The sequence below is a fragment of the Zeus faber genome, assembly GCF_960531495.2.
Source record: "Zeus faber genome assembly, chromosome: 22".
Taxonomy (NCBI): domain Eukaryota; kingdom Metazoa; phylum Chordata; class Actinopteri; order Zeiformes; family Zeidae; genus Zeus; species Zeus faber.
Window position 1 is genome coordinate 25,181,435 of NC_137209.1, and position 16,525 is coordinate 25,197,959.

At 42.1% G+C, this 16,525-nt stretch overlaps 1 protein-coding gene across 1 annotated transcript in view; it reads right to left on the reverse strand.

The window, feature by feature from the left end:
• The window catches only part of casq1b (calsequestrin 1b), a 29,576-nt gene extending 25,811 nt beyond the window's left edge, over positions 1 to 3,765 (reverse strand). Inside the window, exon 1 of the mRNA XM_080023671.1 lies at positions 3,399 to 3,765. Within this exon, the coding sequence (XP_079879797.1) occupies positions 3,399 to 3,635 (237 nt within the window). The 5' untranslated portion in view covers positions 3,636 to 3,765. The remainder of the gene's footprint in view (positions 1 to 3,398) is intronic.
• Positions 3,766 to 16,525: the final 12,760 nt, after the last annotated feature.

The following is a 16,525-nucleotide window of genomic DNA, read 5'->3' on the forward strand; positions in this document are numbered from 1 at the left end:
AGGAAACCCAACCCTCATCGACTTCAACGAGGCGGCCATGACGCGTCGCACCTTTGCATTATGGGATTGAAGCCGTCCACGCTGCCTGGATACCAGGTCAAAGACCAGGTCATGACATGCCTTCTTCATATTACGTAACTGCCTTTTACCCAGAGTGCTTTGCAGTTCCTATATGCGTTCGCACTGGAGGTTCCAAAGAGGTTTAAACGTCGTCAGGAGAAGCAGCTGCTGCTTTATCATCCAGTCTAGAAATCTGAATCCATGTCTGAGCAAGGATTCATTACAGCACATATTTTTAGATGGTGCTTCTATTCCGGAGCTAAAAGCTTCAACCACTGGTAGCTGTGACAAAAGATTAGCATGAGCTTCCTTTCTTCTGTCCCGAATCTACATCCCTTACCGGTGGCGTAACATGATGGTGAAAGGTCCCGGTGCGAATATTTTTTTGGACCCTCTCCGTACGCACACGCACCCAGCCCGGCTCAAGCCATTTTGCCACTCTACGCAATCTGTCGACAGGGGAGGTGTCATTGAGTGTCTGCTACGCATGGTGCTTCTTTTGCTTTGTTCAATCATGAACAGAGTAAAATAAAATAGCCTAAATCCCAAGTAAATAAACATTGTTTTCTTATTTGGAGGAACGACGGGTTTCACAGCGGAGCGCATCGCTGGCAAGGCTATCAAGGGTGCGCTGGGCCCAGGTGCAGGTGGTTACGCCACTGACCCGAACTCTAACCCTGCATGGATATTATTACCACCTCCGTTTAAAAAAACAAAACATTTTTCCACATGAGATGCAGAAAAGGATTGAGACACAGTACTGTATGGACGCCATTTTTCAAGTTGAAGAGACTTTGAACCCCTGGTGGAGACACAGAGAATGACACAATGTCGCTTGTAGGTCCCTGACGCAGGTCGACGTCCTGACATCAGCGTTTTGAGAAGCTCTGTTTCACTTCCTCCACCAACGCACAGAAAACAGAGTTTTGAAAAGTCTCCACCCTGGAAGGCCTTTGACAAAAGCTTTGTTTTCAGTTCTTGAAACGTTGCTTTCCCATGGAAGAGACCAAAACACAGATAAAAACTTTGTTTATAAAATATGTGTATACGTGTGGATGAGGCCTAATTCATAATTCTGGGCATGGAAATAACCCAGTGTGGACAGAGTTCCTGATTGCCTGGAAGGTTCAGAGGTCAAAGTGGTCCTCCAGGGTCCTTGAGCTCCGGTGCAGCGAGCGATGTGCAGAGCTGTTCCAGGCTATTTCCAGAACAACGTCCAGTGAACATACAGTTGAGTGCTCAGGAAGAGGAAACCTTAAGTCTCCTCTGTGGCCGTCAATGCTCAAACATTGTCGATCAAAGAGTGCTGGCTAATATCAACAAAATGACAACATATTACAACATTTATAACCATACAATATTTTGGTACGTTCATAATATTAGGATATTTTGGACTAATGCTGCTTTCATAAGAAATATCATACAACAGTAATGTGGATATTATTCTGCATCACTATACTGTAATAGATTACGGTAATCGATTGCTTTAATGGAGTGCATTATTTTACTGTAATAGATTACTCACTGTAATAGATTACTTTAATGGAAAGCATTGCTTTATTGTTATAGATTAGAACTGTAGAACTGTAATAGAACTGTAATAGATTACTTGAATAGAATGCATTCCTTGATTTTAATTTACTGTATGTCTTTACTGTAACAGATGAATTTAATAGATGACTTTCCTGTAATACATTACTTTACTGTTATACATTACTTTGATGGAATGCATGACTTTATTGTGATAGATTACTCACTGTAATGGATTACTTGAATCCATTTCTGTGAGTAATCATTACAACAATGTAATGCATCACTATACTGGAATAGATTTCTTGACTGTAATCCCTTACTTTAATAGAATGCATTACTTCATTATAATGATTTACTGTCATGTAATAGATTACTTTAATGTGATAGGTAACTTTACTGTAAAATATAAATGGAATGCATTACTTTACTGAAATTGAAACTGAAAGTTTACTGTAATGGATAACTTCAATGGAATTTAGTTTATTGTAATAAATGACTCATCACTTTAATGAAATTCATTGCTTTATTGTTATAGATTACCTACTGTAATTGATTACTTCATGGAATGCATTCATTTACTGTAATAGAGTTCTTTAATGGAATGCATTAATTTACTGTCATAAAGTACTTTAATGGAATGCATTACTTTATTTTTATAGATTACTCACTGTAATAGAGTACTTTAATGTAATGCATTATTTTTGTAATGGATTACTTTACTGTAACACATTAATGGAATGCATCACTACACTTTAATAGATTACTGTAATAGATGGCTTTAAAGGAATGCATCACTATACGGTAATAGATTACTTTAATGAATGCATTCATTTACTGAAAAATAAGACTTTAATCGCATGTATTACTCTATTGTAATAGATAACTCACTGTAATTATTTAAATGGAATGCATTATTTTACGGTAATAGATTAATGGAAAGCTTTCTTTTATTGTAAAAGATTACTTTACTGTAATGTAGTACTTAAATGGAATGCATCAATACACTATAATTGATTACTTTACTGTAATTGATTACATTAATGGAATGCATTGCTTTATTGGAATAGATTACTTTAATGGAATGCATTACTTGACTGTAATACATTCCTTTAATAGATGACTTTCCTGTCAAAGATTACTTAAATGTAATGCATTAATTTACTGTAATAGATTACTTTAATGGAATTCTTTACACTACTTTAATAGATAACTTTAATGAATGCATTACTTTACTTTCATAGATTACTGTAATGGAATGCATTACTTTCGTGTGATGCTCCTGAAAGACAACAGTTAACCTGTTGCCCTGACCATCCCAGACCATAATAGTCTTATATCACCAGATCCATATCATATTGCTTGACCACCAAAAGGACCCTTCATCTATATCTCTAGAGACCTCCAGACCTCTGTCTCTTGAGACCTCCAGACCATTATCTCTCGAGACTTCCAGACCTCTATCTCTACCGACTTCTAGAACTCTAGCTCTGGAGACTTCCAGACCTCTAGCTCTCGAGACTTCAAGACCTCTATCTCTAGAGACCTCCAGACCTCTATCTCTAGAGACCTCCAGACCTCTATCTCTAGAGACTTACAGACCTCTATCTCTAGAAATTGTCAGACCTCTATCTCAAGAGCCCTCCAGAACTCAATTTCAAGAGCCCTCCAGACCTCAATTTCAAGAGCCCTCCAGACCTCAATTTCAAGAGACCTCCAGACCTCTATCTCTAGAGACCTCCAGACCTCTATCTTAAGAGCCTTCCAGACATCTATCATGTCCGGGATCATGTCGGGTGGGGACCCACCTCCAGGGCCAGCTCCTCGATCTGCAGCTGCTTGGCGGCGTTGCGGCTGCCGTCCACGTTGCGGTGGTAGTAGATGACCATCACATCGTACTTCTTCATGATCGACTTGTAGTTCTTTGCACTGAGGTTGCGCACGCGGTCCCTGCCGTCATACTCAGGGATCTCCAGGCCCTTCTCCCCCCAGGAGAGGCCCCCCAGTGCCAGGAGGACCTCCAGAATCAGCCAGCTCCACTTCATAGTACTCACCTCTTCTTAGAGCCTATCAGTGGGGCCGATGGAGGGATCTTGAAGTCTAAAATCTGCTGCAGGAACAAGGTCCACTTCCCCACTGCACCGGCCGGAGAAGAGCAGGTGGGGCCCGGGGGCCCGACTTTAAAACAGGAAGAAAAATGAAACCACAGGAGCTTCTGACCACGCAGACCAGGGGGCGGAGCTGGGCCACCAAACAGCAATGATTGGACCAGAGGCCAGGGGGTCACAACATGGGTGGAGGGGGGTGCTGACATGGGAGGAGTTATCTTTAGGTTGTCCCCAGCACCTGTTTGAAATTGAGAGAGCGAGAGAGAGGGTGAGAAAGAGGGAGAGACAGAGAGAGAGAGAGCGAAAGACAGGGACAGAGAGACAGAGAAGGAGAGCCAGGGGGAGAGACAGAGAGAGGGAGAGAGACGAGCAGCGGCTCCCTCGCTCAAGGGTTTATCAGGGGGATAATATACCGTCTTGTGTTCTGGATGGTTGGAGTTATGGAGGAGATGGATGGATGATGGGGTGATAATAGTCGGATGCAAGCGGATCTCCAGGATTCCATTCCCATACTGAGTTGTGGAGCAGCCCATCCCCTATATATGGACCAGGAAAGCTCAGATTTATAAAAATACACAGAGGTCATGGTTTATCTAGATATATGAATATATAGATAGATATATAGAAAGATATATTGATAGATAGATGAATTAAAACTTCTTTCCGAAGAGGCCTGAGAGTGAATTACACATTTAAAAAAAGCCGATTGTTTAACAAAATTTGGTTCAAACTGTTCAGATCGTCTCAGGTTGTTCGTCGCAGTTTGAAACTTGAATCATTTGATGCTGATGTGAGAAGAAACGATCAGAAACTATCTGGTTTTCTTGTCTGTTTCAGCTTATCGACTCTGTGTTACACACCCAAATGAATGAATCCTTTTGATGTCATGTGATAAAATATTGATCCATAATGATGATGATTATGAATATTATTAAAGTCCATTGAAGAATGAATGTAATGAACAGGATTAGATCCATCCATTTGGAACGAAAATAACCAAACTGAATGGGAGAATCAGAACCCGACAAGCAGAATAACATCAGTAATAAAATTCATTATTAATTCTATCTGATATTGAAACGTGGGATTTATTTTTGTGTGATATTGAGCAGTTTGTGGGGGGGCTCCCATGGAAACACTGACACGGCGATGCCACATGAGGAGGTATATTTAGAAAAGACTGAACAGAGGGAGGAAGAAAAGAGGGAGGGGGAGAGAGGTGGGGGGGGTGTCAGTGTATTAGTTCCAGAGGAAGAGGGGCTGCAGAGTATAAATAAACATGGTAATCTGAAGTACCAGTACTGTGTACTGTACTGTAGTACTGGTACTATACTGTAGTCCTCCAGTACTGTATACTGTACTGTAGTACCGGTACAGCAGTACTGTAATAGCAGTACCACAGGAGGCAGGTAGGGTGGGCTCCAGACAGGCTCCCTTCTCCTTCTTCTCCTCCTTCTTGTCCTCCAGCTAGCCCCAGTACTCACTAGGATATTCAACTCCTCCCTGGCCGAGTCGGTGGTCCCGTCCTGCTTTAAGAGGTCCACCATGATCCCTGTGCTGAAGAACGCCTCTCCTGCCTGCCTGAATGACTATTGCTGGTGGCCCTCACCTACCCTAAAATCACCACCCTAACCCAGTGGTCAAGAAGTGCTTATAGGGGCTGATTAAGGATTACATCTGCACCTCCCTCCCCCGCACCACTACCGGCCGAACAGATCCATGGACAACGCAGTCTCCAAAATACTGCACACCACGCTCATGCACCTGGATGGCTGGAAGGGGGATTATGTGAGATTGCTGTTCATCAACTACAGTTCAGCTTTCGATACCATAGTCCCCACCAGACTGGCTGTCAAGCTGCTGGAGCTAGGACTAAACACTCCACTGTGTGCCTGGAACCTGGACTTCCTCACAGCCAGGGCCCAGGTGGTTAGGGTGGGGAGGCACATGTCCAGCTCCCTCACTCTGAACACAGGATTCCCCCAGGGCTGCGTCCTCAGCCCCCTACTGTACTCCCTGTACACACATGACTGTGTGGCCAGGTCCAGCTCCAACACCATCATCAAGTTTGCTGATGACACGGGCATGGTGGGCCTGATCAATGACGGCGATGAGAAGGCCTACCAATTCTGTTGGTTAGTGTTTTACTAATAATCTTTAAATCACAATTAATTAGGCTTATGGTTCTATAACTGGAGGTCAGAGTGGGGCCCTTATTGAGTTTGAGAAAAACTGAAATGAGAGCAGTATACATGTGCAGAGGCATGGTGAAGGTTGACTTAATCTCTGTAACCATTCTGATGAATAATGGGGATGTAAGTGATGATGTTATTGTCCGGGTCTCATTTCGGATTTTCGGCGAGTGGGCTTGTTGGGAGTGCAAATCTTTCAATCGCTGTTCGAGTTTATTTTGGCATTCTTGTCCTTTATTTTTCTTGTGAGTGGAAAATTAAATAATACTACCTCTCAGAACCTCAGTCCTGGAAAGTTCACTCCAAGAGATGTCCACCAACTACAATAATAACCACTTGAAACCCAACCCATCAAAAACCCAGCTATGCAGTTTCCATCTGAAAAACCGAGACGCAGGAAAAGAACTGAGCGTCTCATGGGATGGCCACAAACTCTTGAACCATCCCCATCCTGTGTACCTTGGAGTCACACTCGACAGGACACTCTCTTTTAAAACCCACCTTCAGAACACCAAAACCAAGGTCAACACCCGCAATAACATTCTGCGCAAACTGGTCAACTCAAAGTGGGGCGCTGATCCACCAACCGTGCAACTGCCCTAGCCCTGTGATTCTCCACAGCTGAGTATGCATGTTGAAGCTGGAGCCGCTGCCACCAATCCAAACTGGTGGACACAGCCCTCAACGACACCAGCCACATCGTCACGGGCTGCATAAAGACAACGCCAGTCCCGTGCCTCTATGCACTAGCCGACATTGCCCCCCCTCACATCAGATGGTCCACCGTCGCCCAAGATGAGTTGAGAGCGCAGGAGTCTGACATGAGGCACCCCCTGTACGGACATACAGCACCCCCATCCAGACTGAAATCCAGAGCCAGTTTCCTGCATAGCATCCAGTTTCCTGCTCCAGCCCACCAAAGAAACGGCACGGACCAACATCTGGAGTGTTGAATGGCACCAACTCAACACCCGAGCCCAAGAATGGATGGAGAGAGGAATTACACCAACTGAATGCCTCGCCAGCAGACACGACCTCGCATGGCCGACCTGGAAGACGCCCAACAGACTGCGGGTGGAGCAGGGGAGGTGCAAAGCACTGTTGAAGATATGGAACTACCACACAGAAGACACGTGTGGCTGTGGAGCAGTACAGACAATGTCCCACCTGCTGGAATGTGACGACGCCTCCCAGTGCAGCCCCCAGGACCTGGCTGAACCAACTCCATCAGCTGCGTCCTGCGCCAGATACTGGCAGAATGACATCTAAGATTGCAAAGGACTCGAAGAAGACCTCTCAGAATTGCCTTAGCTGTTTCCCAGAGTAAGGGTGGGGATATTTCTGGAGAGTCATTCAGTTCAATGAAGGAAGTCCATTCTCTGGAAAATAAATGGTAATTAAATTGATAATAAATTCTTTATCTGTCAAAAGTGAGGTGTTGAACCGGCAAACTGCCAGGAGGGTTCCGGTTGGTTTCATTTATGAGGTTGAAACATATCGGCCTGTGATCGGAGATTACAAAAGGGTGGATTTCAGGATTATTGATTTTGGACATTACAGAGTTACTTGTTAAAAAAAAAAAGTAAATTCGAGAGAAGCTGGTGAGGATTTTGCTATGTTTGGCTGGTGAGCCCAAGCCTCTCACATTCCAACTACAAAATGTAATGGATGTCATTGAGGTTAGTTAGGGGGTGATGGATGTGGATTTGTAGTTTCCCCATGCTGCAGCACAGTGCATCCAAGGCAATATCTATACTACCATGTCCATGTTTTCCCAGAGATAAGTCTGAGATTTTCTCCTTTACATTACTTTTTACTGTCCTGGTATTGCAGGAAGTTTGTAGGGATACATATTTACATAAAAAAATGCAAATAGACAAAGATGAACATAGAACAATGCAGAGTCAGACATACATATAGTGAGAGAGTGAATAGGCGGTGAGTGATGACAGTAGTAGAGAGGGAGGGATTAGGAAGATGAGATGATGAGAGTGAGCAATATTTACAATCCTGACATATATAGGATGTTAATTTCTACATCTCGCATATCAAAATTATCAGAATAACCAGGGTTCGGTGGAGGAGTCTCAGAATAACAGACTATATAGTCTATATATAGTTTAACCACAACCAGTGATACCGGTTTACCCTTCTGCCGGTTCTCCTTCAGGGTGGGGTACAGCACCTTCCATCAGTCGTTGATCTCCCGGGGGAACTGATTGTTCATACCCAGCATTGTTCCTTCCAGCTTCCGTCCTTTGCATATAACCAGCTCCTTGTGCTTGAAGTGTTCAAACTTGGAAATGATGGAGCGGGGACAGTTCCCCACATGGTGTCCCAGTCAGTGAACCCGGTGGAAGGTGATCTGTCTTGTCGATGGGGAGTTTCAGGGCGGTGTGGAAGAAGTCTTTCACCATGTTTTCTGGGGACTATGTGTGGTTCTCTAGGATCAGAGAAAAGATGAGGTTGTCCCGCATACTTCTGGATTGAATAGTCTCATTCATTATTTTATTTTCTTCCTTTACAACCTCCATCTCCAAGCTTTGCAGAGGTTTTTAGATCTGCATTGTCTTTTGCATCTCGCTGACCGTACTGTGCAGGAAATCAAGGCTGGCTTTGAGTTCGGTAATGTCTCAGAGAAGCAGACCAAGCATGTCCAGCTTCTTGTTGATATCATCCAAGACACTAACCTCTACAGCGCTGGGGATTAGATTGTCTGTCTGTTGCTGAGTCTGCCTTCATCCTTTTCTCCGGATTGTTATGGTCCTGGTCCTCTTTCATCATGTACCTGGTATAATAATAATCAATATAATCCTTGAGGTCCTCCACTTTGGATTTGCGTAGTGTTTATTTTTTTCTTTTAATAAATGTTTTTTTAAATTTGGTTTGTTATTTGTCTGAGTTGGAGCAAATTGTCGGTGTTCTAGTTTGTGGGCGCCGCCATGTTGGATCTGTACTCACTTCAGTCTTCTCACAAGATCACAGGGTGCTCTGTTCTCAAGCCAACATTCCCCAGCAGCCCCACGTGTACCTCCTGCAACATTTCAAACACTGGGCCTGCCTTGATGTTGAGTCGGATGTTTATAGTCTCTTTAAATTGGCATAAGAGTCTGAACATATTACCACTGTCAGTGGTCAAACCACCTCCACCCATTTTAATCAATTAACTGCTGATATATCATTTGATAGCTGTTTATAATTAACTGTGTTGAATTCTGAGACTACAAAGGCTGCTCTCTAGATGTCTGAATATGCATTTTAACATCCATGTTCCCTCCTTTCTCTTCCTGCATTCGTTTATGCATGTCCAAATCTATTTCTGGTTCTGATAAGAACCACTGTGGTCTTGCTGGAATCACAACTGCATTAGTAAAACATTTTTCCCAAATTCCCATTTCACTTGCTTTTTTTGGTCAGCTCCCATTTTCCTTTTATCATGTTCCCAACATGGATCTATTCTCCACTAGAGATTTCTCGTGTCCCTGGAAGTTTGCCCAGAATGTCCCTTCTTACCCTCCTTTCTGAGCAGTTCTCCCTGCACATCCTCTGCTTGCAACTTGTTTAAAGATGTAAAAGATGCTGCACGACCATAATAAGCACTGATCTTATATGACCTTTGTTCTAAAAGCATCTCTATTTGCTCATTCTCCACCAAACACCTCATTACATTCTTTCAACATTTTCCCTTTGTTCCATGAGAGCCTGGTGCCAAACCATGTTCCAAAGACTCTTGCCTTTCTAATTCCTTGCCTTACACTTTTAACTTTGTTTCCTTTCCATTCTTTCTTTTTATCAAGAATATTTGTTTTTTTCCACTGAAAATGTAAAACCCCAGTCGCTCCACTCACAATATGGTTTACGTTCCTTTCTTTCGTCCATGCTGCCTCATCATCATCATCATCATCATCATGTTACGTCCCACATTTGCCGACACAGTCCATCGTGATTGAATAAACATCTTGAATCTTGATTGAAAATTAAAGTTGACTGATTACGCCCCCTTGTGGTGTTATCTGCCCCAACACCCAGAGAAAAAGTCCTTCCTACTCTAACTTGTAAACATCGTTCCTCTAATTCCCATTTTCCACTGCCTCCTTGTTCATTCAATACTGAGAGAGACCAATTTGAAATGTTAAACCCTAACCCAACTAGCGACCGGGGAGGGGGGGGGGGGGCGGTGGATGTAGTACAGTGACTCTGCAGTTTCATTGTCTTTCTTTCCGTTCACTATCCCTCCATTCACGCTGCACTTCCTGCCCATTCACTCTCCACTCCTCCTCCTCATCACTCCATCACTCACTTTCTGTTCTTTTTCCATCAGGTCTTTGATTTTTTTCTTTATTCATCTGTCTGTTCCTCTCTCTCTCCCTCTCTCTTGTTTTTTAAATGTTTCAGTCTTTGTTGCTTTTATGCAAATGAGGATCACATTTGCATATGGGGAGAACAGTGCAAGCGTTGTTCCAGTGAAACCAGTTTGAGCTGCTGGTTCCCACAAGGAGTGAAGCTAACAAACTGAATTATTATTATTATTGATGATGTTGTTATATTATTATTGTTATTAGGTGCCCAGCCCAAAAAGGCCCATATAGTATTTGTTTGTATTTTTCTTATTATTTTTGTCCTTGCTATATTTCTGGCTGAAAGTGTCTGGTGCACAGCAACCACCGAAGCCACAGACATGAATGAGGTGCCGTTGGATTCGGGGCAGCTCAGACATTTTGTGGTCTAAGTTTGATCCATGTCATCCTATATTTGGAGCAGGAATTAGTGAAAAAGCATTTTCATTCTACCGGAAATAGCCGAACGTTGTCGGACAGGGCAGGCTGCGGTATTGGGGCAGGGCGCTTTATGACATCATCAACCAATTTGTTATGTATGTACAGGGTGTGGCTCCGGGGGGCCTTCACATGGGGCAAGGGGGGCACTGTGCTCTAGACTCCATTTGTGTGTTTTGGTTGCTTCGTGCAGGAACTGTGACGGGTCAATGCGAGAGGGAGCCGATGCTGCGTTCCATGGGAACCCTGAAAATTGTAACTCATATTGGTAGGAAGTAATGATGCGTTCCAGGGGAACTCGGAAAATTTTTATTTGGCTCGATAGGAAGTGATACTGCTTTTCATGGTAACTCAGAAAACTAATTTGTGACTTACACGACTATCCTGGACCCTGTGCTTTGCTGACTGCAGGTGTATTTATTATTATCTTCAACCACGAATGCGCTGGTCCAACCAAACACCGACTCTGGTCCAAAAAGGCATCAACATTAACAATGACATTTCAATCCAAGTTTCTCAAACGGATTTGAATTTGTAAAAGATAGTTTTTTCACTCATTTGATGTTCGTCGCTGAAATGTAGCATAGCACCATGTGTGCCGCGGACTGCTGCTTGGGAACCGCTAGTTTACAACAATCAAAGTACACCTTCATAGTGAAGTCAGTACTTTGAAACTTTTCCGATGATGATCTGAAGGTACAGTACCATGCTGTACCTCTAGCGGCAGTACCTCGTCGAACCCTCGACATCAAGGGGAATTTGTTCCTCTGGTGACAATGCTCCACCTCCCTGGTACAGGTTTGGTTTGCCAGGGTTCTGCAGCGCCGCCAACAGGCCAATCTGCAGAGTGACCCGCAGGACCTCCGAGTGTCGCCCCCCAGTGGAGATCGAGGGTATGGGTTCCACCGGGACATTCCTCAGGTTTTAAAAAGCTCAAACAGCTGCTGAGGCTCCCATCTGAAACCAGGACCCTGGAGCATGTCCTGGTGAACCTGAACATACATACATGTTATTGTAATAGTATAATAGTAAATAATATATAAGCTTATATTGTGAATAAAATACAACCATATATTCTAAATAATATACAACCTGATTTTCTAAATAATATTCAACCTGATATTCTAAATAATATACAACCTTATATTCTGAATAATATGCAACCTCATATTTTAAATAATATACAATCTGATATCGTAAATAATATACAACCTTATATTCTACGTAATATACAATCTGATAAAGTAAATAATATACAACCTTATATTCTAAATAATATACAACCTTATATTATAAATAATATACAACCTGATATAGTGAATAATATACAACCTTATATTCTGAATAATATACAACCTTATATTCAAAATAATATAAAACCTCAGAGTAAATAATATACAAGCTGCTATTGTGAATAATATACAATCTTATATTATGAAGAATATACAACCTTATAATCAAAATAATATACAACCTGAAGAAGTGAATAATATACAACCTTAAATTCATAATAATATGAGATTTGTTGTCCGCATGTTTGATTTGGCAAGGTTTTTATGCCAGATGCCCTTCCTGACACATCCCTCTCTATTCATCCGGGCTTTGGGACCGGCACTGATGGGCATGTTGGTGAAGGGATCAGAAACATAGGTGATGAGAAGGAGATGGGTAGGTATGGTGTCAAGGAGAGGAATGTGGAAGGACAGACGGTGGTGGATTCTGCCAAAAGGATGGAATTGGCTGTTGTGAATACGTATTTCAAGAAGAGGGAGGAACACAGGGTGATATACAAGAGTAGAGGAAGGTGAACACAGGTGGACTCCATCTTATGCAGGAGAAGCAATCTGAAAGAGATTTGTGACTGCAAAGTGGTGGTAGGGGAGTGTGTTGCTAGGCAGCATCAGATGGTGGTCTGTAGGATGACTCTGGAGGCCAAGAAGAGGAAGAAAGTGAAAGTAGAGCCAAAGATAAAATGGTGGAAGTTGAAAAAGGAGGAGTGTTGCATGCAATTTAGGGAAGAGGTAAAGCAGGCGATAGGTGAGAATGAACGGTTACCAGATGACTGGGAAACAACTGCAGAAGTGGTGAGGGAGACGCCCAAGAAGGTACTCGCTGTATCATGCGGGAAGAGAAAGGAAGACAAGGACTCTTTGTGGTGGAATGAGGAAGTACAGGAGAGCATAGAGCAGAAGAGGTTGACGAAGTAGAAATGGGAAAATCAGACAGATGAAGAAAGTAGACAGGAGGACAAGCTGATGCCGTGCAAGGCGAAGAGAGAAGTGGCAAAGGCAGACGAAAAGGCATAGGATGAATTGTATGAGAGGTTGGACAGTAAAGAAGGAGAAAAGTACTTGTAGCGATTAGCAAGACAAAGGGACCAAGCTGGGAAGTATGTACAGCAGGTTAGGGTGATCAAGGATAATGATGGGAATGTGCTGACTAGTGAGGAGAGTGTGTTGAGAGGGTGGAAGGAGTACTTTGAGGAGCTGATGAATGAAGAAAATGAGAGGGAGAGAAGAATGGATGATGTGGGGATAGTGGATCAAGAAGTGCAGCAAATTAGCAAGGATGAGGTGAGAACAGCATTAAAGAAGATGAAGAGTGGAAAGGCAGTTGGCCCAGATGACAAACCTGGGGAAGCATGGAAATGTTTAGGTGAGATGGCGGTGGCCTCCTCACGAGATTGTTTAACACCATCCTGGAAAGGGAGAGGATGCCGGAGGAGTGGAGAAGTGTACTGGTACCCATCTTCAAGAATAAGGGGCGACATAGAGAGCTATGGTAAATACAGGGGAATAAAGTTGATCGGCTACAGCATGAAGCTATGAGAAAGGGTAGTGGAAGCTAGGTTAAGAGGAGAGGTGGGGATCAGCGAGCAGCAGTATGGTTTCATGCCAGGAAAGAGTACTACAGATGCAATGTTTGCTTTAAGAATGCTGATGAAAAAGTACAGGGATGGGCAGGGGGAGTTGCACTGCGTCTTTGTGGATTTAGAGAAAGCGTATGATAGGGTGCCAAGAGAGGAAGTGTGGTATTGCATGAGGAAGTCAGGGGTGGCAGAGAAGTAGGTAAGAGTGGTACAGGATATGTATGAGGGCAGTCAGACAGTAGTAAGGTGTGCAGTAGGCGTGACCAAGGCATTCAAAGTGGAGGTGGGACTGCATCAAGGATCAGCTCTGAGCCCTTTCTCGTTAGAAATGGTGATGGACAGCTTAACAGATGAAATCAGGCAGGAGTCTCTGTGGACTATGATGTTCGCGGACGGCATTGTGATCCGTAGCGAGAGTAGGGAGCAGGTGGAGGAGAGCCTGGAGAAGTGGAGGCAGCATTAGAGAGAAGAGCAATGAAAGTCAGCAGGAGTAAGACACAATACATGTGCCTGAATGGGAGGGAGGGCGGAGAAAAGCTGAGAATGCAAGGAGTGGAGGTGGAGAAGGCGGATGAGTTCAAATACTTGGGGTCGACCATCCAAAGCAGCAGAGTGCGCGGGAGAGAGGTGGAGAAGAGAGTACAGGCAGGGTGGGGTGGGTGGAGAAGAGTGTCCGGAGTGATCTGTGACAGAAGGGTTCCAGCAAGAGTGAAGGGGAAGGTGTACAGGACGGTAGTGAGAGCAGCCATGTTGTAGGGTTTAGAGGCAGTGGCACCGACTAAAAGGCAGGTGGATGAAGTGGAGGTGGCAGAGTTGAGGATGTTGAGGTTTTCATTGGGAGGGACAAGGATGGACAGGATTAAGAATGAGGACATTAGAGGGACAGCTCAGGTTGGACAGTTTGGTGGAAAAGTGAGAGAGGCCAGATTGAGATGGTTTGGACACGTGTGGAGGAGACATGAGAGTTACATTGAGAGAAGGAGGCTGAGGATGGAGCTGCCAGGCCAAAGGCCAAAGAGAAGGTTTATGGATGTGGTGAGGGAGGACATGCAGGCGGTTGGTGTAAGGGAGGAAGATGAGCAGAACAAACATAGAAACAAACAACATTTACACAAAAACATGAACATTGGACGACAACATGAATTGAAAAACAGTGAATTAGGTCCAGGAAAACTGGAACTACAACTTGTCACGTGGCCTCTTCCTGTCATTATCATGGCAGTAAATGAGGGAGGAAAGGAGAGGAATGCAACCAGGAGGGTGCTGGGGTGCACTTGAAGCGTGTGTGTGTGTGTGTGTGTGTGTGTGTGTGTGTGTGTGTGTGTGTTTGTGTAAGATGTCCACCGGTGAGTGTACATGACTTATCCTCATTGGTACTGGTGTAGAAGGTCATTTATACGTCGCGGCGCCTCCAAGCAGCGAAAGGGGCCCCGAAGCCCTCACGAACTCCGCAGCCCCGTGGACACCCTACGGCCGCAGGAAAGCCCTGGGTACCCTGCACTGCAGCCACAGAACACCCCCGGGCTCCCAGAGAAGCCAGAGGGCCGTGGTGCAACCCCTACGCCCAGCCCCGAGGAGCATGACCCAGTCCCAGGGAGCACGAGGAGACCCCGCATCCCAGGGGACGCATACAACCAGTAAATAATATACATTATATTCTAAATAAAATACAACCTTATATTCTACATATTCTAAATAAAATACAACCTTATCTTCTGAATAATATTCAACCTTATATTGTGAATAATATACAACCTTGTAGTCTATATAATATATAACCTTATATTCGGAATAGTATACAACCTTATATTCTGAATGATGTACAACCTGATATTGTGAATAATATACAACCTGATATTCTGAATAAAAAACAACCTTATATTCTAAATAATATACAACCTTATATTGAGAATAATATTCAACCCAATATTCTGAATAGTATACAACCTTATATTCTACATATTCTAAATAATATACAACTTTATATTCTGAATAATATACAATCTTATATTCTACATATTCTAAATAATATACAACCTTATATTCTAAATAATATACAACCTTTTATTGAGAATAATATACAACCTTAAATTCTGAATAATACACAACCTTATATTCTAAATATTACACAACCATATATTCTGAATAATATACAACCTTATATTCTGAATAATGTACAACCTGATATTCCGAATAATATACAACCTTGAATTCTAAATAATATACAACCTTATATTGAGAATAATATACAACCTTGTATTCTGAATAGTACACTACCTTATATTCTACATATTCTAAATAATATACAACCTTATATTGTGAATAATATACAACCTTATATTGTGAATAATATACAAAATTATATTCTAAATAATATACAACCTTATATTTTGAATAATATATAACATTATATTCTAATTAATATATAACCTTATATTCTAAATAATATATCACATTATATTCTGAATAATATACAACCTTATATTCTACATATTCTAAATAATATACAACCTTATATTGTGAATGATATACAACCTTATATTGTAAATAATATACAACCTTATATTCTACATATTCTAAATAATATACAACCTTATATTGTGAATGATATACAACCTTATATTCTAAATAATATACAACCTTATATTCTACATATTCTAAATAATATACAACCTTATATTGTAAATGATATACAACCTTATATTCTAAATGATACACAACCTTATATTCTACATATTCTAAATAATATACAACCTTATATTGTAAATAATATACAACCTTATATTGTAAATGATATACAACCTTATATTGTAAATAATATACAACCTTATATTGTAAATAATATACAACCTTATATTGTAAATAATATACAACCTTATATTGTAAATGATATACAACCTTATATTGTAAATAATATACAACCTTATATTGTAAATGATATACAACCTTATATTGTAAATGATATACAACCTTATATTGTAAATGATATAC